This window comes from Clinocottus analis, unplaced genomic scaffold, assembly GCF_023055335.1.
Source record: "Clinocottus analis isolate CAN_PGR_092001 unplaced genomic scaffold, fCliAna1.0.p SCAF_16, whole genome shotgun sequence".
Taxonomy (NCBI): domain Eukaryota; kingdom Metazoa; phylum Chordata; class Actinopteri; order Perciformes; family Cottidae; genus Clinocottus; species Clinocottus analis.
Window position 1 is genome coordinate 5,571,590 of NW_027175887.1, and position 24,889 is coordinate 5,596,478.

Sequence of the window (24,889 nt, forward strand, 5' to 3'; positions counted from 1 at the left end):
TTCAGACGGCTAAATCAGACACTGAATTCAGATCGGGAGAGGTCAATACCTACACAGAACAGTACAGGCGATATTAAACACTTGATGACGTCAACGCTGCCAGTAACTCAGCTGACTTCCAGGCTGGCTGCTCTGTCGAACTGCACGTCCTCCCTCCGCAGCAAACGCGCGCGCCGGGCTCCTCTATGGTCCACCCGCCGGGAGGGTTTGCTGGCAGGAACAGCGCAGTTGAGACAGCAGTAAACACGGCGTTCTCAACCTACCTCACCATGAAGTCCCGCCTCCCCGGCACTGTGATTGGCTACGACAGAATTTCCGACTCCTATTGGCTGGGAGCACTGCAGCAGGCGATGGGTTCAGCGAAAAGGTCCTTACGTGTGTTGGAGTGTTTCCCGTGTTGGCGAGAAAACCCAGACACTTACGATATTTTTCTGTGTGTTGCTTCTCGCTTTTGTGTGTTCAATTTTGACGAAAGTCGTCACTGACTGTTATTGTCAGTGTTTTTTAGTCGAAAGTGGGACACTTTTTTTTTATTTTTACGGAGAAACTTTACAAAGGAGTAACAACGAGCTAAGTAAGCGACTTCTGCTTTTGGCATGTTTCTTATAACTAAGTTACTTATGAACGTGTTGTTACTGGCAGACCACATTCAGGCATTGCTCGGCCTATTCGACACAACGCGGCTGAACTTCACTGGCCTATGTTATGCTAACGTTATTAATGCCTGGGAGGCCATTGTGTGTCCACGCTGTTGGCGTTACATAAGTTATTAAGGTGGCTCGTGCATGTTACCAGTTACTGACGAGTCTCGCTCCCGCGAGCTCCTCGCCTGTATGGGTCTTTATTGCAGAGACCGGCTCTTAGCTGGTTTTGTCACATGTTTGAATGTTTTCTGTTCTGCTAGTGTAAGTCAATGTGGATGTCCCATCTTGGTAATGGCTATGCACACGCGTCACATGTTTCCTTCGCATTTACACCGAGTCACATTCAGGTTATTGTTGTGTGTTTGCCTTCACTTGGCACGCCCATCTCCTTGCAGGCCAACATGGCTGGCACCTTGCACTGGCATTGCATTCTTCCATTATTGAATTTTGGATTTTGAAAATGATCTGTCCAAATCTTCACAGAATCTGGATTTTGAGATGTATGCCAAGATTTTTTTTTTAATTTTCAGTTTTGCCAGTGCAGCAGTGGAGTCATAGTGATGCAGTGTGTCAAAGAGGCTACTACACTATTGGGTGTAATCAATGTTCTGAGAGTCAAAGCATGCCTGTCATGATGAAATACTGCATTACTTTTGCTTAGTCACACGGCGTTGGACAATAGTCATTTTGTTGTCACCTGTGTTTACAGAGGCCATAAAATAGATAGTGGCATGGTTACTGATTCCTTTGTTTGTTCAAGGAAGTATTTCCTGGAATCACAATGACATGACAATACATAATCACATCACATTACAGGTAGTGCGACGTGTCTACCAAGCATAAAAAACGGGACACCACACATCTGGCTGGCCTGGCACATTTCTGGGAAAATCAACTTGTATACATGTGAGACTGAAATTATTCATAATGTGTGTTTAGCCCAGACCAAATTTCACCAATATGGACCCATTAAGACCGAACTGTCCAAATGGATTTTTTCTTCTCATTATTTGGTATGTACAGGTTGTTAGCTGGTAGCCAGTGACTATATGGCATTACCTTTATTCTAAACATTGTTTGAAATAGTTGTTTGTAATTTAAGAAACCATATTGAGCCACATCTAAGACTTCATGGATAATCCTGCAGAGAGATCACAGAGGAACTTTTCCATATGTAACACTCCGGACACTGTATTTAGGTGGAGAGTTTATTGGAAACTCTGTAGTCTGAAAGACCATTTGTAATTGCAACCCAAATTCACCGACAAAAGAAAGCAGGACATTCTCATTCAGCTGATGAAAAATGAAACTAATCTTCTGACATTAGTCAATAATGTGAGTTAGCTGCTCTTTGAAGTGATCCCCTTTCAGGGTTTCACATGTCAGAGAAACATTGCTCATATCAAAACTGTCTCATTCAATGGCCAATTTTGGTTTTGTCCCTTACGTGCCAAAAAAAGAAAAAAGGCCTTATCCATATGCTGTCGAGAATAATTGTCATAATTCTTGTGGCTCCCCTGGTGGATTGACACGGTTTAGGTGAAATTTAGCATCTATGTTTTTGTTTCGTGTCGCCCTAAATCAAAAACATACACTGGGTCATTGAACCTCCCTCTTACCAGCTCATTAATAAACCTGTAGAATATTAGTTGTTGAGGCTGTGGTTTGGGGTTTATACTGGGTTTCACAATACTTTTTAACACTCTTTCCCTTTGTGTATATAAATGGTGGTGGGAAAAAATATTAAGCCTCCAGACTGATTACCATCGCGCTCCATCAAGTACAGGATGAGGGATACAGAAACACGGATATTGAATGCTGGTTTCAACTTCACAGCCACGATCTTTCTGTCAGCAAGAGCAATATCTTAGCTCCTGGAAACTGAAAGCAGAATATAGTTTCTTAGCGAGAACATGTCTTAGTCATCAGGTAACAACGGCTAAATTAAACTTCTGTTTTTGTTTCTCAATTCAGCCTCGTATTGTCTTCTAACCACAGATCAGTCCGACTTTGGATGGAGTCCGAATGCAACAGTATTTAAAAGTTATGCAAAAGGCTTAAACAAAGGCTGCAGTTGGTCATTTAAAATAGAGGCGAGAGGAAACAACTGTCAGTTGGATTGTGTCTGGTTATTGTTAGTGCAGTCTAGAGCCCTCCAGGGGAAAGTGCAGCCGGCTGTTGGTAAGACGTGAAGGCTCGCCACACTGGCACATTGGATCTGATGAATAATGGTTGTCTGCAAGCAAGCAGCTGTGTGTCAAAGAGTGTTTCTCTAGTTTCAAATCCATACAGTAGCTCTTCACTAGCTAAGAAAATGCAGAGTGGTTTTCACTGTATAGGGCAAAGGTTAATTATTCCTATCTTCTTAGGGAGTTGACAGCTGTTCATGTTGGCCAATACTTCTCAGTGGAGGCGGATTGTTAAACTGAACAGGAAGTGACAGTTCTGATAAGGAGGCCTCTTACATCGTTTTCAGAGGAAACCAGACATTTAGGTATTTCTCTGTCGTCAGACTATGATACGACATTTGACAATAAATAGACACTTTGTTTAATATATGGGTTTTTTTGTAGGTTGTAGGAGGTGTATGTCAGGATGGCCCAGTGGAACCAGTTGCAGCAGCTGGAGACCAGGTATCTGGAGCAGCTCTACCACCTGTACAGTGACAGCTTCCCCATGGAGCTGCGGCAGTTCCTTGCCCCCTGGATCGAGAGTCAGGACTGGTGAGACATAACTGAATCCCTGGACTCTGTTATGAAAGCATGTTTTGTTTCTTATGTCTGCGAACAAAAGGTGGTATTGAATTACATTTCAGTTGGCAGTCGGCCATTCGGCCTGATAGCTTTCCACGTAGAAAGCTATTATGTTTTAGCATCAATTGTTACACTCTTCCTAATCATGTCTTCTTCTTTCACGTGCATATTATATATCACCAAGTAATTTAGCTTTTCTCTAAGATCTTTTTTTTTTAAGGCCGGATTTAAATGGTGGCACCTGAGAAAAAATTGTAGCACCTGCAAAAGATTTTTTCGGTCCAATTTGTATTTAAACTATACTTTATTGAATAATTTCTCTTAGTAGTCTCCCTCTTGGGGATGTACAGGATATTCAGAAGCATTTGTGAAGGTGACATGAGTTGCTGTTCTATGTTTTACCTGCTCTTAGAAGGAACTAGAAATCTCAAATTATGCTATCCTCTCCTTTTATAAGGGCTTACGCTGCCAATAAGGAGTCACATGCCACACTGGTGTTCCACAACCTCCTGGGAGAAATAGACCAGCAGTATAGCCGTTTCCTGCAGGAGAACAACGTACTCTACCAGCATAATCTGCGCAGGATTAAGCAGCATCTGCAGAGCAAGTACTTGGAGAAACCAATGGACATTGCTCGCATTGTTGCCCGTTGTCTGTGGGAGGAGCAACGGCTGCTGCAGACCGCCACCACTGCTGTACAGGTAAAGAAGAGCGACACTAACCTAGCATTCATTAATCATGGATTCCAGGCAGTACAGCAAGTTTTTGTTTTATTGTCTTGCAGGATGGCCAGGCAGCACATCCCACGGGGACTGTCGTGACAGAGAAGCAGCAGATTCTGGAGCACAACCTCCAAGACATCAGGAAGCGAGTGCAGGTCAGTTCCCATCAAGTACTCGCTGATTGAGTCTATAAATATAGTACAAAAGAATCCTCAACACTGTTTAACTTGGCAAAATGAGTCTGTTTCTTCTTATAAATATATAAAACCTATCTTTCCTTCCTTAGGATATGGAACAGAAGATGAAAATGCTTGAGAACTTGCAGGATGACTTTGACTTCAATTACAAAACATTGAAAAGCCAAGGAGGTATATTTTAATGAATATATATTTTCTCAGCTTCAGCAGTAATATTGATTAGTTGGACACTTTTTACTTTGGTCTCAGATGAGCATTTATTAAAAATCTAACCTTTTCGGTATAAATTCAATGCACTGGGTTTGATTGCTAACATGTCCACCTTCTCTGTAGACTTGGCCCAGGACCTGAATGGGAATAGCCAAGCAGCTGCTACCAGACAGAAGATGGCTCAGCTCGAGCAGATGCTGAGCGCCCTGGACCAGCTGCGGAGGGTGGGTGTCTATGCTTTAACACATTATGAATTTGGTTTAAAGAAGAAAAAAAGCATAAAGAACAGTTTGGAGTATCATTTAAGTTTTGACTTTTTGTGAAATTCTATGGATTTGCTTAATGGGGCAAAACTGGAGGAGGGGTTTTAGTGTGACGCCGACGATATCTTAAAAGAGGAGTTGCATTATCTTCGCAAAGGGAAAACCATGACATACTAGATGGAGAAAAGCTACCAGTAACATTGAACATGTGGTATTTCTTAATAACTTATTACCCTTAATTAAAGCTTTGCTTGTTTTTTTGCAGCAAATCGTGACAGAGATGGGAGGCTTGTTGACTGCCATGGATTATGTACAGAAGAACCTGACTGATGAGGAACTTGCAGACTGGAAGAGAAGGCAACAAATTGCTTGTATTGGAGGTCCACCTAACATCTGCCTGGACCGCCTCGAGACATGGTAACCAGGGATGCATTTTAAACTCTCACGGTCACTGTCAGTCACATTAATGATCAATTAATTTTTAAAATGATTAAAAAAAACGATATTTGTCTGTTTATTGATGATAGCTTTATTTAAACTAGCTTATATGGGTAGTTATTGCAGAACTTTGGTAAGTTAGGTATTGGAATCATACACTAAATAAAATATATAAATTATTTTTTCCTGTCCTGCATCTTTCCTGCATTGTTAAATTTATTTAAAAGTCTATTTCGATGAATGCCGGCCTATGGGCCACATTGAAATCCATGACCCATCAATTAAAAATGTGTTTAGACAGACTTTAGACTCTGGTCTAAGTACAAGTCAGTTTGCGAACTAGAGGCGCGTTTCATCGAGTAGTCTCACTTGAACTGGGTCTGATCTCCTCACCAGGATCACATCCCTGGCTGAGTCTCAGCTCCAGATTCGTCAGCAGATCAAGAAGCTGGAGGAGCTTCAGCAGAAGGTGTCCTACAAAGGAGACCCCATCATCCAGCACCGGCCCGCCCTGGAGGAGAAGATTGTGGACTTGTTCAGAAACCTGATGAAGAGGTACTGAGGGCAACAAATATTCACCGTGCATCTGTCGAGGCTATTATTTTTACAAGCATTATTATAATTAAATGAATGTTGGCTGTTGAACTAAAGGAACAATCTGTGGTGGAGAGAGTTTGAGCTCCCGCTTCCCTACAATACCGAGCTTTTAGTCGCTTCTCGCAGTCTTTGCTTAACAAATGAGAGGACATCCGAGCCATCTCCTTTCTCAGGAGTCAGGAAGACTGTGAGATGCACTTAAAAGCTGCAAATCATTAGGAAAGGAACCTTAGACCTCGGATTCTCTTCACCATATGTTGGTGTGATGTTTGCAGGACCTTTTTTCTCTGAAACATGATCCACTCTGTCTTCTAGTTCCTTTGTGGTCGAAAGACAGCCTTGTATGCCCATGCATCCAGACAGACCTCTGGTCATAAAAACAGGAGTGCAGTTCACGAACAAAGTGAGGTAAGATGAAGGCTCGCGGCAACAACATTCATATTTATGCATCGTATGAGTCCCGTGTGACTGAGAGTGCAACATGTTATATGCTAATTCTTTTTTTCTCTTATTTCTCAGGTTACTGGTAAAGTTTCCTGAACTCAATTACCAGCTGAAAATTAAAGTTTGCATTGACAAGTGAGTTTTTTTTTTTAACCTGAAGGTTCTATCGTGTACATTAAGTTATGAAGACACAGATTTGACAGAAGACCGTATGAGAAACTGCTTTACTGATTTTAACTGTTTCTTTTTTAGGGAATCTGGGGATGTGGCTGCAATTCGAGGGTACGACTTTAAGACCAGTTTTATATTCCAAGCCTGAGCATTTACTGCATGCTATTTTTTTTTTTTTTTAAAGAGTCTGACTTCATGCCGCTCCTTCATTTTATTAGGTCACGGAAGTTCAACATCCTTGGTACCAACACAAAAGTTATGAACATGGAAGAATCCAACAATGGCAGCCTGTCAGCAGAGTTTAAACACTTGGTGAGTTATAGAGCGGACAGAGCAGAGTCATCTGATTAACACATGCTGTGCAGGACTAACTTCCTGTTACCGGTGCTTTGTTACAGACCCTGAGAGAACAGAGGTGTGGTAATGGCGGCCGGACCAACAGCGACGTGAGTACTGTTTGTGACACTTGTAAGATAGAATCATCTGATGAGGCAATCTTTAAGATTTCATGTCCAGTTCATTTGAAGACACCATATCTACTGATTCTACAAGCCCCAGAATGCTGGAGGCTGCAAAACAAACTGTTGTCACTTTAATAAAGAGCTTCTAATAAAAGACTTCTTTTTTATTTCTTTTATGGGGACATATTTTTAGGCTGCACATGGCAAAGTGAAAGTAGTGGTTGCCTCACTGAGCAGCTGGGGATGTGCAGCTTGTAGCTTGTTACTCTTCATGTAAGAACTTACTGTGGCTGCTCCTTGTTCCATCGCTCCACGCAGTATTTCAAACCAATCCGCTGTCAATAAATGAGTAAAACGGCCGTCTTGTTTTGGGAATAGATACATTTATTTGAATGAATTTCTTTGAGATTGCCTCTTTAGCAGTGTTGTTGACCTTTTATACACATGAACAGCCCATGCACTATATGTTGTCTACTGTGAAGGTTTGAACAATTTGTCTTCTCTAGGCCTCTCTGATTGTCACAGAGGAGCTCCATCTCATCACTTTTGAGACTGAAGTCTATCATCAAGGCCTGAAGATCGATCTGGAGGTCAGTATCAGTGTGAACTTGGAGACATTTCTGAATACACCAGAAGTCAACAAAACTCTAAAGCATAATGTATACGGCTACAAATGCATTGTTCTTTGACGTACAAAGTAAGACACCAGAGAAATGAGTCATTCACAAAGTCTACCACCTTCAGAGAATGTCACCAGCTCTGCTCCTAAATGAGCTGTAACTCAAAGTCAAACAGCCTCCATCAACCCACATGTGTTGACCGGGTGAGAAAGGCGCCTTCTTCAGAGTGCAGACTCTGACATCATCGTGTATTTGCTCACACACAAGACAATGCACTGGAAGAGAAGCAGGGACATTTTCACGTCATTGTGCAAGAGTAAATGTCCACAATAACTGTATGTTATCCACTAATGTGTAATATGTGTGTTTTATTTGTGCAGACTCATTCCCTGCCTGTGGTAGTCATTTCGAACATCTGCCAGATGCCCAACGCCTGGGCTTCCATCCTGTGGTACAACATGCTCACTAACCACCCAAAGGTGAGACAGCACCCTCTGGTGGAGAGGGGCTGAACTCTGCTGGGGAAGAAAGTCTACACGTCACAGTTGTATATCTGTTCGTGGTGTAAATATATATGTTTTAATCCACGTCGGCTGGGTCTCTCCGTACAGAATGTGAACTTCTTCACCAAGCCTCCAGTGGGGACGTGGGACCAGGTGGCCGAGGTCCTAAGCTGGCAGTTCTCCTCCACCACCAAGCGAGGCCTGACCATCGAACAGCTCACCACACTGGCTGAGAAATTACTAGGTGGGGTGTCATGCCTTAAAAGCTCCAAAACGCATTCAACCCAACACTGTGTCATTTATTAATGTGTGATGCTATTCTGTTATTGTCCTTCCAGGGCCGTGTGTCAACTACTCCGGCTGTCAGATCACTTGGGCCAAGTTCTGTAAGGTACTGACCTTTACAAACAACCTCATGGTTCAATCTGCCATCTTCCATTGTTTTGCTTCCGTGTGAGTTATTTTTCTTCTTCCTTTCCAGGAAAACATGGCTGGCAAAGGCTTCTCCTTCTGGGTGTGGCTGGACAACATCATTGACCTGGTGAAGAAGTATATCCTGGCCCTGTGGAATGAAGGGTGAGAGGTCGTTCTTTGTTTACAAGTCCCTGGGATTGCGGGACCCATATAGTAGGAAGTGTTTGGATCTGCATTAGTAAACGGTTTTAAAATAGTATCTAATTGTATGACTTCCCGTGGCTTTTCTTGCAGGTATATCATGGGCTTCATCAGTAAAGAGCGTGAGAGGGCCAGTCTTAGTCCAAAACCTCCCGGCACCTTTCTGCTGCGCTTCAGTGAGAGCAGTAAGGAGGGCGGCATTACATTCACATGGGTAGAGAAAGACATAAGTGGTGAGTTATTATTATTTATGTGTGAAAATGTTTTTAGGATTTACTTTATTTTCTGTTTTGGCCCTGAGCGTCCTTGTATGTTTCTAGGAAAGACCCAGATGCAGTCAGTGGAGCCCTACACCAAGCAGCAGCTCAACAGCATGTCTTTCGCCGACATCATCATGGGCTACAAGATCATGGATGCCACCAACATCCTGGTTTCACCTCTCGTGTACCTCTACCCTGACATCCCCAAAGATGAAGCTTTTGGGAAATACTGCAGGCCAGAAGCAGCCCCTGAGCCGGAGATGGGAGGAGACCCTTCGGGGAGTAAGTCACAATCTGGTTCTTTTTGCTGCCCTTAAAGCAATACTTCACCCACAAATGGATCACCTGTATATCAATGACTCACCCTGTGCCTTGAATCTTGAAGAAAACTCTATTGTTTACATAACTCGTGCAGTACAACCCTCAAACTTTACTAAAACCGCCTACAACTAACACCTTATTCTTTTAAAAACTCCCACAAGTGTTTTAAATTGTAATGTTGAAGTGAAGATGCATGTGTTTGGAAGTGCTGAGCCTACGATAAATGAGACTAGAATTGTACTGCACAGTTTGTTTATGTAATAGTTTGTGAACAGATGTTTTGATCAAGTTTAACTTGGTTGTTAAACACGGCCCAAATTCACTTCAATTAAAGGTGAAAGTATTATTTGTTGTAATACTAACATTTTCCTCTCCCCGACAGCTATTCAGCCATACTTGAAGACAAAGTTCATCTGCGTTACGCCGTAAGTACCTGTTACTTCTCTCTTATTTTAAAATCATTATTATTTATAAAAATAACCCGTGCTACCCGGTGACCTCCACTTATCTTAGTCACATGATCGGAACTTCTTTTGTACTCTCTCTGTGAGTCATCACTGTCATTGGAGGAACTATCACCCTGTTTCCAGGCCGAGTACATTACGTTTAGACATTCAGCCGTTCGCTCCTGGTATCAGGTCTTAACTGTGCGTTTCTGACGGGGCTTCATTCCCCTGCCTAGCAGTGACAGTGTGAGGGCTGTGCCTTGGTCGGCCGTGGGTTTGAGGGCTGTGCTGGTGGGTTGTGAGGTCTGCTCAGTGAGATCCTGACCTGTCTCCGTAGGTGTCCCTCCCTGTTCATGGACTTGCCGGACAGTGATCTGCTTGGGGACGGATTCCCAGGGTAGGCGCTCGGGGGGGCGGGGCCAGTGGCATGTAGGGAGGGCATTGTGTGTGCATCTTGTCACCTTTGTTTGTGTGTTTGACGGGTGGGTTTGAGGGATTTCAGTGCAGTGTCCCCACCGACATAACTCCTGTTCATTGTTTCCAACTCACCACCACTTGTCCTGCGTCCTAATACAAGAGCATCCCCCTGCCATCCATCAGCTTCTCACTCTGTTCCGGTCAAACTCTGTTTCCCACTTGTGTCACAACTCCTCAACCAAATCCACTTGTACAAGTTCAACAGTCCAAAGTATTTTTTATATGATTGCATGAAAAGAATTGATCAGAAATCAAAACAATAGTGGGATTTTTGTAATATATAAGACAAAAGACGCGTCAGTCTAATTGATCTCGTAAATGAAATAAATGCATGTGCAACGTCCTGTGTTTAGTCAGTAATGGCCTGTACGAGCCACCAGCCTGCTAACCAATAACTGTTATGACATTGACCGTCGCTGTTATTAACATCAGCTCAGTGTTAAACGTGTTAGTGTGCTTAGCACTGCCTGAGTAACATGCTTCCTGGTATTTTGATATTTATATCTCAATATTTGTCAGTATTTGACTGATTCACCCAATTTTCATCTACTCTACTACTCTTTTGGGCACGCTTTTGCACATTGACATGAATGCAGAGATGATTGGTCGATGATGAGCCTGTTGGAGTGAACCTCTCACATTATAGAGTAGAATTGCAATTCCTGTTCAAGTTTGAACCAAATTGTTGCTGCCTTTAAAAGCTTTACACTTGAATTATGATTTCTTAATTGTAAAGATTTTCATCAAGTTGCTAGTGTATGATTTATTATATTGATAATAGACAACAATTAAGTAGATGTATTCTTCCATTTATTTGTTTAATTTAGCTTTACAACATTATAAAGCCATGCTCAAGTCGATCCAGATGTAGCCTCACTCATCGAAGAACAATCCCCGCCTCTTCCTCACAGCGAGACAACAGCTTATTATTATTATTATCATTATTTTTATTAATTAAACACCGCTGTCAGATCATTACTCGGTATCAAAACTTAAGTATGGGGACTGTAAAAGTCCGCTCGGTGCGTCCCTACATGGAGCAATGCAGCTGAATCAGAGCCCTTTGACTCGTCAGTGAGATGAGGACGAACACTGACGAGCACAAGTCGTCAGGTGGCCGTCAGCGTGTCTTGTGTGGACAAAGATGTTATCCACATTGAAAGTATTTTGGACTAACACAAACCATATGCCAGTGTGTATTTGTGTGTATGTCTGTGTGTGAGAGACCATCAGTGGGTATTTCAGTTTGTAATACATAATTTGTTTTTTGCTTGTTTTTTTCACAGCACCAACTCTGGAAACACCAGTGACTTGTTCCCCATGTCGCCGCGCACCCTCGACTCGCTGATGCACAACGGAGCTGAGGCTCATTCAGCACATTTGGGTGAGTCAGTTACACACAAGGCGTACTCACACACACTCACTCACACACACACACATATGTGCAGGCCACTCAGCTCGATTAATGGCTAATATTAATCGCTTGTACCTGGATTGTTTCCACAGAGTCAATTACGTTGGACATGGATGTAGCGTCACCAATATGAAGACATTTGTGAAGTTTCTTTATTTTCTTTGATGGGACTCGTGACGGAGGACGTTATGATGATTTTATTTTTCACCCTCTGTTCACATCATCTGCCTGTACAGTTCCTGTGTAAAAAAATGAATCCCTTTCACCCTGAATGATTTGAAAAGACGATTTAAAAGAGCACTTCCCCTCATTTAGGCTCCAACTGTTGATGGATTACGACCTCTTGTCTTTTAGGCAGCGTCCTGCTCCCATTCAGTACATCCACATCTGCATATATGTCTCGAGTACCTTTTTAATTATCTGGAATTATATTTTTGAGAACATTGTATTGACTTTTTAAAAATGTTTGACTTCACATGTTTTTCTTTGAAGAAGAAATATAACAAGAATAATTGTTGTATAAACTATGGCGCTTTGTAATTTTACAATTTTCATGCATTTTTTTTGTATTTCTAACCCCAGTCAAAATGTTTGGTCGAAGGTTTCCCACAATGCCTTGCTTTCCTCTAAAATGGTTTCTGTTTCATATTAGCGGTTACTAAAAATGTATTATTTCTTGTGTATGTCTCGGAGCCATTAGGAGTGTTAAACACTGTAAAAAGAGAAAAAGATAAGGAATTTAAGACACGTTATCTTTCCTGTTCGATTTATTTTCCCTCTTTTTATAGTGTGATCAAACCTGTAAACGTGGTGTCCGAACAGAGACTTTATCACTCCCACTTAATTACTGTCATTGTGATCATGTCAATTGCACTTGCGTTTTGAAATGAGCAGTTTTTAATACTTTTGTTGTGCATGAATTCACCTGACATGACAAGATATGTAATGTGAACCATTCTTTGAACATTTTCCTTGTTATTAAGATAAGCGCCGATGCTTCAGAACGATATATCAGGACCGGAGTGAACACGCTGAGGTGTGTCGCAGTGGATCTTTCACCGGTCGTACCGTTGAGCAAAACCCATCAAGCCACGTGTCGGTCCGCCGTGCCATGAAAGGGCGAGAGGATTTCTGTAAAATATGCTGTAACTATTCTTTATTTGGCAATAAAAACAAGTAGTCAAATCATCTGTTTGGTGCAATTATGGTGTGGCCATTGAGTGTTTGGATTTATTTAGAGACATTTCATGTTTGAGCACTTCAAATTTCAAGTTTATTGGAGGAAAAATGTGGACAGACACATTAATAACTTAGCCGTTTAGAGCAGCAGGCTTGGCGATACTTTATGGTTCGGCTCCATTGACATGTGAAGGACATCTTAGGCCTCAACTTGATGGAGAAAAGTGAAGCGTGTCACAGAAAGAAAAACACGACAAAAATGATTAAACTGAATCAATTGAACTGCTTTTGTTTCGGGGCGCTGGTATTGCACTCGCAGGCTAACTGTCAAGCTTACTGACTGACCGATGGAGCCATTGTTAATGTTCTTAATGAGATGAAATGTCTGCTGGGAAAAAGGAGCACTCAAGGGACATTTAATGCTCAGTCATATTCCACTTGTTTCAGACTTATGGATGTAATAACCTGCCAGGCAGCACAGATGAAAAGGAGCAAATTGAGGCACAAATGAAACGTTGGTTTCAGTGTCCCTGGTACTTAAAACAATGCTGATATGCGTAAAGAAGACATATACAAGGACATCACTGTCTCTGATTCTGAGAACTGGACTAGAAGGGGCCAGCTGGAGTTTTTGAGGTCAGTTCTCACATGAACAAAGCAGACGTTAGATTCCTCTTCTGATCAGGCTGCAGGAAGCTTAAAACAGGCTGTATTGGTGTGAACTTCAATCTGAAGGCAGAGGAAGGGCAGATAACGTGAAGTTACAGGAACTGGCTGAGGATCAGCACCGGGAAAGAGCAAGTGATTGGAAATGTACTGAAATACAGCGATGTGGAAGGGAAAGCAGGCGATTAACCAAGAGGAAGGCAGAGCAATGAAGCGATAAGTAATGATTCAGGCAATAAACAGCTTATCTTTACGAGGGCTCTGTTGTTCCGCCACAGCCTGCTGCAGGGGAGTAGAGCCGAGGTGTAATGCAGGACACGCCTATTCGTTTTTTAATTTTTTTTTACAGCCAGAATATTGAGTTCACACGATCATCTGGGACATTTTTATATTAAAACTGTGAAAATAGTTCATGTGGGGCTCCTTCCATGAGCAACGAGCCTATTGTGTGTCCAAAAAGGAAAACAACCGCACAGAAAATCAACACCATGTTCTATCTTTCCTTTTTTTACTGGTATTTCTAAAACAAATTAAAAATGAAAACGAAACTGAAGTGCTTCAAGAGCGGGAAAACATAGATCTACTGTGAAACCCCAGGAGGTGAAACACCAGGAGCCATCATAGTGCTGCTTTGATTTCTGCTTTGAGCAGGTGGCGTTTCTTTTTATTTCTTTTTTTAAACAATAGATGCTGGGATTCAAATGTTACGCTACTTCTACTATCTATACATAAGACGTGACCTCATTGTACTTCCCTTTTCTTTAAAATTCCAACAAGTTGGACTTCCCTGACTGGAAACCCCATATTGCGCATGCGCAGCGGAGACCCAGCTCTGATCGTGGCGCTGATGTGACCGGCGGGATTCCCGTGAGAGCTCTGGAGAGTGAGACAGCTGAGAGAAGGCGGAGAGACTAACAGAGACAGCAAATGAAGCTGTTTCTGCATCACTGGGCCTCTCTCTCTCCCTCTTTAGTGATAGGAAATGAACACAGGCTGGTCTGAGGAGAGCATGCGGGGGTGGAGAGATGTGCAGCTATTACTGTCAGCAGCTGCTGACTCAGCTGTCTGCGGAAGCAACTGTCACCCTTCAGTTCTGGCCCGCAGCCAATCAATCTGGTGGATTGATGAGGCGTCAACAGGCTGCAGTCTGGTGATTGGCTTGTGCGGTGACGTGTGCGTGTGTGTGTGTGTGTGTGTGTGTGTGTACGTGTGTGTGTGTGTGTGTGTGTGTGTGTGTGTGTGTGCGTGCGTGCGTGCGTGTCTCTCTCTCTCTCTCTCTCTCTCTCTCTCTCTCTGTCTCTCTCTCTCTCTCTCTCTCTCTCTCTATCTCTCTCTCCGAGTCAGAGCGGCGGCTTGGTCACGTGACGTCCCGTTTCTCTGACGGGTTCGTTGCTGTATTCATATTGTTTATGTTTAAGCAACGAAACAAAAGATAAATATAAACTGTTACTTCTATGTTAGTGTCTACCTCGGTGGTCCAGTAGAGGCTCCTTGGTTCGAAACCGGGCCTGGACACACTTGAGGTCACCTGTGTGAGGTCATTACAAGCAGCCCGAGTGAGGTTCACCTGTGTGTCTGAACCACGTGGTAGTACTTTTTAACTGTATCCGAGATTACATTGAATTTAATGTATAATTTTTGTTGTGCAATCGATTGAATTCTCTCGACCAAGTTCACTTTTTAAAAAAAAAGATTTTTTATTAATAATAGGTTTTATTTACTTATTTATTTGACACAAATATAACAAGTAACACATGATGATACAACTCGGTTGCAAATGAAACATTAAATACTGGAGACGTGTGTGTGTGAGAGAGAGAGAGAGAGAGAGAGAGAGAGAGAGAGAGAGAGAGAGAGAGAGAGAGAGAGAGAGAGAGAGAGAGAGAGAGAGAGAGAGAGAGAGAGAGAGAGAGAGAGAGAGAGAGAGAGAGAGATGAGAATGAAACTATGATGACTTCTTGACATGGATGTGGGGAAATGAAGCCACAGTATTTCTGCAGCATGGCAGGGGATTTTCAGACTATATTTACAGTCAGCCAGCATGTCAACAAGGAATTTACTTTTTTCTCACATATGTCACATGTTTGAGAGATGAGAGTGGCCAAACACACATATGCCATGAAAAGTATACAAATACCAGTTTCATGATTGTCACACAACGGAAAAGATAGCCTCTTAAAAATGTAGGGTATTGGGTTTGTGAAGAAGTCTATGATGAAGAGTCCTCCATGGTTCTCCGAAGTAATATACCACGCGTACAAGTTTGAGGCACCTGTACTTATGTTGATATATATTATCTGACAGATTACTTGTTACTTTGTGTGACATTTTTACAAAAATGATAACTTGAATCTCCAGTTTCAGCATCATTATGAATCCAACAATTCCGTTTTAATTTTAATATAATATTACGTTTGATCTCTAAGATTCCATCAATCAATCACAAGTTCATAAAATGGCTGTTTATCTTAAATTAATATTTTGTTTTAACTCAGGCACACAATGTTCTCTAATTCATTTTGTCAGGGTTATCTTTGGTTCCTGCCACAGCTCTCTCAGAGCAGCGGCTTGGTCACGTGACGTCACGGTGCTCTGATGGGCTCGTTGCTGTATTCATATTGTTTAAGTTTAACCAACGAACATATATATATATATATATATATATATATATATATATATATATATATATATATATATATATATATATATATATATATATATATTTCTGTTGTGCAATAGATTGAATTCTCTCGGCTAAGTTTACTTTAAAAAAAGATTTTTTATTAATAATAGGGTTTATTTACTTATTCATTTGACACAAATATAACAAGTAATACAACTCGGTTGCAAATGAAACAACAAATACCAGAGACGTGTGTGTGTTCTTTGTTTGTATGTTCTATCATGTATGATGCTGCTTTTGCTTCACTGGAAAGACCTGGTGGTTTGCACAGTTTCAGTTTAGCTGTAAAATGCAGTTTATACTGCAATGTAGCAGTTTCACACTGCATAAGTGTAAATCCAGCAGTAGAGCCATCTGATCTTCATGCGGCAACTGTTTTCCAAATCCAAAATGCACAGGTGTCCCCTTCCACTTCCTTACAGTGTCCAGAGTGCTACTGCTGACAGCTGCCAATCAATCAGTGCTGCACAGACAGTATCTCCATGTTGTGTGGCCGGACACCGTCCGTGTGGGAGCAGAGATCCACTCAAGGAGAAGCAATATGCTCACAATGTTAGAGGGATGCGTGCGTGCAGCTTCAAACGATGTTCAAATTCTGTGTTCATATATATATATATATATATATATATATATATATATATATATATATATATATATATATATATATATATATATATATATATATATATAAACGTATAAGTTCAATTGTAACCTAAATGTATAAGTTCAATAAAAATCCGTTTTGTACCAGAAGGCGTCGCTGTTCCCCAGACTGAGGACGACAAGATTTGGGTGTACTGTACAGTAGATTAGACTTAATCTAATCAACCGGTCTGCTCATAACTGTGTGCAGCAGCTCACGGCTTTGATCACGGAGTCAGAGAAAGTGAGTCCCAGTTTAGTGACCCGCGGCAACGACGAGAGCAGCTCTCTCTCTCAACTCTTTCACCAGCAATGAATTAGTGCATGACTATATTATTACTATTGTTGTTGTCGTGGAGATTTCGCTTTATTCTTTCTTGTTTAATTCATTTATCTATGGAAAGTAGTGGTTAGTCATTTGTATGTATTGTTTTGCACAAACCAGTCCTTCAAAAATAAAATCAAAGAGTCCTCAAACATATTTGACATTGTGCATAATTGATTTAGTGTAATAAGTCAAAATAAAATAATAATAATCAGATAAATTCATATGCAATACAACACAGTAATACGAGAAGTTTGAGCAGATAACACATCCTGAGGGATCTGCATCCATTGTTGTTCGGCCTGTGCCTCGTCCTTCAGCCTGGAAATCAATCATCAGCAGGACACAAGCCAACAGAAACCGTTTGCCACTCAGAGGCGTTCAAGAACCGCCGGAAGTGGGCGGTTTGAGAGAGAGAGAGAGAGAGAGAGAGAGAGAGAGAGAGAGAGAGAGAGAGAGAGAGAGAGAGAGAGAGAGAGAGAGAGAGAGAGAGAAGAAGAAGAAGAAGTGTCAGGCGAACTGTTGGAAACTACGCGGCTGACTGACGGACTGAGAGACTCCCGCTGAAGGTTGTTCACGTCGCTGCGGCCGCGTCGTCCTCCTCCCGGTTCATGAGCACGGACAGCGCGTCTCCACGGAGGTGAGTGGGACACTTTCGCGTCTCTTGGGTGGACGTTGGTCGTCCGGGAGGGGGGGGTCTCGGGCGTCCCCGTCTCGGCCCGCCGACCCCCCCTGCTCCCCTCTCCTCCCCCCCCGCCCGGGTTGCAAAACAATATTGTGACAGCGCTTTGTAAACAAGCCGGGGGGCGGCGGGCAGCGCGCGAGCTCGAGCCAGTCCAGGTGGACGGAGGAGCGGATTCCTCTTGCACTTTTTCTCCCCTCCTCCTTCTCGTCGGTGGCGTTATTAGCGCTGCTGAATCAACAGGCAGGTCCTCCGTTATGTTTCTACAAGACGGTGAACGGTCGCCCCGGTGCATTGTGGACTGTTTTAAATAGCGCTGCAGGACGGACTCACGTTTCCAGAATGTAGTAGTTGTTGTGTCTTTTACGGCGCCTATCTATGCGGACGCGTTCAAGCTGCCTCCTTAAAAATAAAAGAAGCGTTCCCATACAACTAAAGTGCGCTTTCAGTCTCAAGTACGTTTTAAATACGTGGTAAAAGACAACAACACAATAACTAGTACAACTTCTATACGCAACACAACTGAATTAGTTTAATAAAAAAAAAAAAAACAACACTACGGGTTGGTTCTTTAAAATGACAGCAAAATGAAACTTAAGGAAAAATGCAAGAAAAGGTTTGAGGGTACGAGACCACTGGATAGTGGTAACATTAAAGGCAACAAAACGAGTAAGGAAGCTCAGTGTCTCTGATCCAGACACCACCCTGCCCCCTGCCCATACGCGCACTATGTCTTTTCTCACAATCTTTGGCTGTAACATGGAGCAGAAGTTAATGTGCATGCTTCAGAAGTTTGACAGGCTGACTGAGAGCTTTTGTTCCGTCTCTCTGGTCCTGTCACTATGCTCAGCGCTCACTGGACACATTGCTGCTGTGTTCAGGCGCAGCTCTGACTTTCTGTAATTTAGGGTTTCAGTTTGGTTGCAATTACTTTTCCTTCATATTTCAGAGATACATCTTCCACACTCCATGCCACTTGTGTGACTGATTTCTTTCGTGCATATCAGGACTTTGGACTGACGTCATAAAAATAAGAACAAACCGTGAAGTGCAACACATTATTTGACATCGTAAATACACAGCTGCAGTGTTGGTAATATTAGACATTTCCAAAAAGAAAGGTCACTATTTTCACTCCTACTCCGGTCCATCGTGGCGGTCCCGACTGAGCGTGGCTGTGAAACAGAGGACGCCTTGTGGCGGTGTGTTGGCTTGCTGTTGACATGTGGTTGAGAAAAAAAAAAGCCTGAAATGAAGGTAAACCCAAAGCTGGAAAGCACGGCCCCTGAATCCCTGGTGTTTGTTTGTGCTCTTGCTTGCAAACAGGATGGAAACGTCTCTGATGCTTTCATATCTCTGTCTTTGTGTGTTTTAAAATGTGTTCTTGGTTGTTTGTGGGCATCCTGATATGCACCCCCTGTCATATTGTTGCTTGCTGAATTCTGAGTTGCACAGATATGATTTTCTGTGTTCTCCTTTTGGACAAACCCGGCTACATTTCTTCCAGAAACCATTTCGTCGAGCTGGCATTGGTCTCCTGTGGCTCCCGATTGAGAATTATGGGAGTGATAAAGCCCTCTGCCCACTGTGATAATGTCCCCCATGGAGGTTTCTGTGTGAAAACTTTAGATGAGCACAGCAATAGAAATGGTTAGTTTGGCCCCGGGGTGTGTGTGCTGAAATGAGTCAATTAATTGCAAACCAACAGCGATTTTGATTCTTAATTTTCTCATTTCAAAATGCTGCATTTCAGTTTTATATCTTTGGACATGTAATAACTTACAAAGCAATTTCAAGTATGGCTGAACAGTTAAAAAAAAAAGGAATTGACTGATATTGCAAATGTGATATCAATTGCAGTATTTGAGCGAAATGTAATTTTTTTATTCTTGCATTCTCATTTCCATCGATCAGACACTATAATGAATATAGTGTGATTTTTTTTTTTTTGAGGGGATCTGTAGCAAACAAAGATGTTACCCCAAGTCTGTACGAGATGATGTGTGGGTCAGGAAATCTCTGCAGCACGACAATGTTGCATTTCAAAGTTTCCTTTTCCAAGCATCGTGCTTGCTATACATAAGTACAGTAGGCCGTGTTGCAATTTCCCCAAACCTTGTTCCAATGAAATGTTCATCACTTACTTCAAGACATGCATGAGTCAAGACTCATCCTCTGTGTCATTTCTCAAGCCGTCTTCCCTTTGACTCTTTTCTTTTCTCTCACTCCATCAAATATTTCCGTCCAGCTGTGACAGAATGTCAGCTGCGTTTACGGTTTAACCACGTCGCCCTGCACGCTCCCTCTGTCGCCGCCGCGCTGCATGGGAATGCAGCGTTTTCCCAGGTTTAAAAGCAGGGTGTTTTGGGCCGGCGTGGGAACACGGCATGCTGGGCGGGCACACTGTGTCCCTGACGGAAAAGACCCAGATGCTGGAGGGGGAGGCGACGCGGGAGCCCGGTGTTTTATCTCCCGTGTCCCCTGTGCGCGGCCCGTGTCGGTGCTGCTCACTTCTTCAGTGGCGGGTTTCAGCCGACGCTGATGCCCGCTGTGAAAAGCGGCTGAGTCGATTGGGAAGCGACCGCACGGGAGACGTGACATCAGCATTGACATCGTGAGGAGCTGGAAGTGAGCCGATTAGAGCAGCGGTTTTGATCTGAGTCAAAGGTGTCAGAATCACTTATGGCCTAACGAATGTGCTTAGCATGGAGCCTTTCCTCAGTCTGAGAGCGGAGGAGGAGTTGATGGACGGACGAAAGAATGGAAGATAACCGAAATCATTTCCTTTTGCTTGTGCTCCATTTCTTTGGTGAAAAAAAGAAATGGATCATGAGAAAACTGAAGTATAAAAGACAAAACAGGGGGGGGGGGGGGCTGGGGGGGGAGTGAAAGAGAAAGGGAAACACAGACAAAAGGGAAGTGATCAGGAAGCATGCGGTGACATGCACCCTAACCTCCTCGCCCTAACCTCCTCCCCCTTTCAGTTGGGCTAACGCTAATCCACTGGTCACGTGACCGCGAGCTCTTAGCCTGGTCTGGGCCAAGAGCGCTCTGATCCATCTGTCGAATAGCGTAGCTGATTGTTGGCATCCACAGCGTGCGCGCCTGTCCCATGACCACTGGCCGCGACACACCATTGACTCAAATTTGATTTCAGCGAGCTACCTCTGCAGGGTTTGATCAGCTGCTTCTCTCTTTATCGCTTGTCTTTCCTACAATCGCCGATCCTCCATCCATCTCTCTCTCTCTCTTTGTCCTTGTCCAGCTTTCATTGGGTTCCTCTTTTCTGTGCAGCGAGTAAGAGGGAGGACGACAGTGGACCCTTCCAGACACCGAGAAGCGTGATAAGGCCCTGGGTCATTATCTCAGTGACACGACAAGAACAGCTAGAAGAACGCTCAAAGGCATGTTTGAGCCGCGCCATATGGAGGCCGTCACAAATGGTGGGGGGGGGGGGGAGAAAGTGTTTACGCTTAAATTCCCAGGGATTGTGTAAGGAGACGTCGAGGTCAACCCAGAAGAGACTTAGAATGGATAAACGTGGTCTGGATTAATCAATTTCTCATTTTTAGACAATGCCTAAGCCCTAAAACACACCGCAGAAAAAAAAATGCTGTTGCAACTCCGCGGCCTGGCCCATAAGGCTGATAATACCACGCGGTCGTTCATGGCCATGCGTCTACATCTTGTGGGCTCAACAACTACATTTAGACGCTGACTTTGCGATTTAGCGAAGGATGGTACAAGTCGTCCGCGGTGTCTCCCGTCCTTTGGATGAACCCATGTTGAGGTCAGCCAAAGCCAGCTAGTGAGCAACTGGCAAGTGGCCGTTTTTTTACTTTTGATGCCGCAGAGCAGTTTGGGAAATCGAGTGGGAGAACAGAAGTTGCTTTACTCTAAAAGTATACAACCAGTGTGCTCTTAGCAGGAACGCTACCGCCGGAGCAGCTCAGTGACCAACAAAACACTGCTGTTAGCGCTGAAACATGAACGTCAAGACAGATCTTCACGGTTTTGAAATCGTTCCATTTAAAGATAGTTTGATAACATTACATTACATTTAATTTATACAAAGCGACTTGCAATAAGTGCATTCAGCCATGAGTTCAAACTCAGAACAACAAGTATCAAGAGTATGAGAAAGTACGATTTCTGGGCTGGGACATGGAGACATTTTTAATATACGCACTTAAAAAAAATAGTAATCATAAGTCATGTGAAGACAACGAAAAAGGTTTATAGGTTCTTTGAAGAACTATTTAAAGAAAAGGTTCTTTATTTTTTTGGTTTCCAGATGACACCTTCATTTATTATATAGGGTATTAGATGTGTGAAGTTATTAATCTCTGCCTTTTTTCTAAAGAAGGCGTTGACGATTTAGATAACAAAGTTTGTTATCTCGGTTAACGGCATAATTCATTTTCAAGATAAATCTAAAAAAATGTTGAAATCGTATCTGTTTAAGGCTTCCGTAGTCTAGTGCAGGACATGGGCAAGACACATTGTGAGTGTGTGTTCACGTCCAGTGTGATTTACAAAGCAGGCAACAAGGTCAAATCTGTTTAATAAGACAGTTGTGTAGAATGCACATATATGTGTGCCTGTAGCCACAAGACTATGCTCAAATCCTTTTTCATATTTATACTTCAGGTATACTTATACCTCTCTCTGCGCCAAGTTCTTTTTTAAAACTCTGTTTGCAGAGTGCTGGCGGTTTATTTTCTCTTTTCACACCCACACGATTCAAGCAGTGGGTCGTGACCTCATATAGCCAGACCTGCTGGCCTACTTCTGTGTTTTATCACCTATAGAGTGACCAAGGAAGCCGTATTAAGCGCCCTGACATCTGGCGGCGTGTGTCAAGTTCGAGAGGGGCACCTACAGTAACACTGCCGCTACCGTACGGTCCTCTGGGACCGTACTGTACATTAACAGACATAAAGAAAGTTTCCCGAGTGCAGCTCGGGCTTAGAGACGGGAACAGAACCTTCCCCATAAGCTCTTGAAACGGATTAAGATTGTGATACTGTTAATTCAATGTTGCTGGACTTAACCACGGAAAACTCTTTTTACATGACCAAGTTTGAGAGTGCTGCAATTTTCAGCAGAGGCGTTACTGTCCATTATGAAGTCACACGAACATGATGTGCACAGTGCCAGCTTTGTAATTGGTTCTGCGCTGGTATGAACCGCCGTGACGGTCCGCCTGTTGGATCTCGTGCGGACGGTTTGAAGGCCTGAGAAGTCGGTGGTGGTATTAATGAGCTTGTGTGAGGCGGTGTGTGTGTGTGTGTGTGTGTGTGTGAGGGCTCCTCCTGCCCTCCTCCCCATTTGGGTCATGTTCACACCCCGACACTTGTCTTTTTAATGAGGCTGCCAATCTCGATGGAACCTGCAGGTCGAGATCACTGTTTCCTCTGGTGTCAAGGAAGCAGACGGGAAAGAGCCCACAACGATGTTTTAGGTGAGCTGAGCAAAAAAAAAAGTGGTGTGTGTGTGTGTCAATTATGAAACGTTATGATACTTGACTTTTTTAATTCTTCGTAAAATGATTTGGTTTATTGTTGTAAATCTTTATGACTTTATACGAGAGCTTACAGCCATAAACAGACAGTCATTAAAGCAGATGATAGCGCATGAAATGTATGTTAATAATGCGTCATAGACACTGGGGTCATAGGAAGTGTTACTGAGGTTCCCTCAACAGCCAGAATGGACCTCCGATGCACATACCCATATTGATTTTGGGAATTTCCCAGAAAGTCTGATAACGACACATCAGCCCACAAGAGCAGATATATAGGAACAAACAGCTCGAGAGCGGGACAAGTTCAAGTTCGTTATCAAAGAATGGAAACCATAGTATGTGTTTTGTGCACTTAAAAGATAAACTTGTTAGTTCTGGTTGACACATTTAATTGTAAGCTAAAGGATTTTAAAGTTATTCTGACTTCATGAATTCAATTGAATGACCTTTCATCATATTTCCCTCTTCGGTCCAGCGGCTTCTTGTCGATTATCGGCTGGCATGAACACACAGATCTGTCGATGAGCAAAACTGGGCCGATAATATCAGCGGCGCTAATGTGATGTATCGGTCAGGTTGTAATTTCCTCAAAAACAACCTTATTTCGTCGATTGCTTGTGTGAGAGGCTCGAGAGGAAGAGGACGATGATGATGCAGGCTTCACCACGGCAATTACAAACACCAAATGGCCAGGGTTACAAAGTAATCATGACTCAGGAATACGTTTTTTTGTTATTTCAACATGAGGAAAGCCACGAGGCTCTAACGTACTGGATGTGGACCGAAGTTCAGTGATCGCTTGTGCTGGGTTTTTTTTTCAGTGAAAAACAGTTTTGTCGCTGTGGTCTACACACACACACACACACACACACACACACACACACACACACACACACACACACACGCGCAGACACTTGTGTCTTAATTGAGCAGGATGAGAGGTTGCTGCTGCCGCTCACATGTTCCAGCCTATTCCTGGTTTACGGATCGGGAGAGCTGGTAAACAAATAAACACCTATATTTGTGAAGGAGAGGAGGCGAAAAAAAGCAGGCTGAGATAGAAAAAAAACAACAGGAAATACACGCTGTCGGTAAATGAAATAGTGTCACCTCAAGCAGCTACAGAAGTAGCACACGGGAGGGACAACATCAACAACTCAGCTCAGTTGTTTGTGCTGCGATTATTCGTGACCCTTGTTAGAATGTGTGTGTGTGTGTGTGTGTGTGTGTGTGAGTGTGTGAGTGGTTTGTGTGACATGTCGACTAGATTTAGGTCATGGATGCTCCCTTGTGTCTGGGAGAAGAGCGAACATCTGTGTAAGATTACTATAAGGAGCGTTTGTTAAAAAAAAACATTATGATGACAGACAATGGGGGGGAAAGAAAAAACTCAATTATTGATGCTTGTGTGTGTCATTTGTATTTTGGATTAAAGTGTTCAGAGTGGAAATAGAGCTGAATGGCTGAACATGAATACTGTGCTGCGAGCTGATCCCTCGTTCCTCTCTGCGTGGTTATTATTTTAAAGTGTTTTTGCCCTTTGCTGCATTTCCTTCCCGTCTTTTTATCCCTCGCATCATTTTGCCGTGATGATCTTTTACAAACTGACACCACAGGGTCGTAAACGCT

General features: G+C 42.9%; 2 protein-coding genes across 4 annotated transcripts in view; both read left to right on the forward strand.

The window, feature by feature from the left end:
* Nucleotides 1-365: 365 nt before the first annotated feature.
* stat3 (signal transducer and activator of transcription 3 (acute-phase response factor)) lies at nucleotides 366-12,745 on the forward strand. 3 transcript variants are annotated; one of them, XM_068577929.1, is made up of 25 exons: nucleotides 366-574; nucleotides 3,014-3,138; nucleotides 3,218-3,367; nucleotides 3,855-4,098; nucleotides 4,182-4,274; nucleotides 4,406-4,487; nucleotides 4,650-4,750; nucleotides 5,055-5,206; nucleotides 5,624-5,782; nucleotides 6,140-6,232; nucleotides 6,344-6,403; nucleotides 6,521-6,550; nucleotides 6,658-6,751; nucleotides 6,838-6,885; nucleotides 7,407-7,490; nucleotides 7,901-7,999; nucleotides 8,132-8,267; nucleotides 8,362-8,414; nucleotides 8,505-8,599; nucleotides 8,732-8,871; nucleotides 8,959-9,180; nucleotides 9,602-9,644; nucleotides 10,003-10,062; nucleotides 11,429-11,526; nucleotides 11,649-12,745. In XM_068577929.1, the coding sequence occupies exons 3-25, from the start codon at nucleotides 3,240-3,242 to the stop codon at nucleotides 11,687-11,689; spliced, it is 2,355 nt and encodes a 784-aa protein (XP_068434030.1). In that variant the 5' UTR covers nucleotides 366-574; nucleotides 3,014-3,138; nucleotides 3,218-3,239; the 3' UTR covers nucleotides 11,690-12,745. The 3 variants fall into 3 exon arrangements, with proteins under 3 accessions (XP_068434030.1, XP_068434029.1, XP_068434032.1); XM_068577928.1 differs by lacking the exon at nucleotides 3,014-3,138; XM_068577931.1 differs by lacking the exons at nucleotides 3,014-3,138; nucleotides 10,003-10,062.
* Nucleotides 12,746-17,409: 4,664 nt separating this feature from the next.
* The window catches only part of stat5a (signal transducer and activator of transcription 5a), a 112,216-nt gene continuing 104,736 nt past the window's right edge, over nucleotides 17,410-24,889 (forward strand). The window contains 1 exon segment of the mRNA XM_068578343.1: nucleotides 17,410-17,691. Coding sequence (XP_068434444.1) covers nucleotides 17,663-17,691 — 29 coding nt within the window. The 5' untranslated portion in view covers nucleotides 17,410-17,662.

What these genes read in the sequence shown, in the direction of transcription:
- stat3 (XM_068577929.1), top strand. Translation starts at nt 3,240, where the DNA reads ATGGCCCAGTGGAACCAGTTGCAGCAGCTGGAGACCAGGTATCTGGAG. An exon ending in CTTGGGCCAAGTTCTGTAAG is followed by an intron (nt 8,415 to 8,504) that starts GTACTGACCTTT and finishes CTTCCTTTCCAG; the next exon opens with GAAAACATGGCTGGCAAAGG. An exon ending in GGCTCATTCAGCACATTTGG is followed by an intron (nt 11,527 to 11,648) that starts GTGAGTCAGTTA and finishes TTGTTTCCACAG; the next exon opens with AGTCAATTACGTTGGACATG.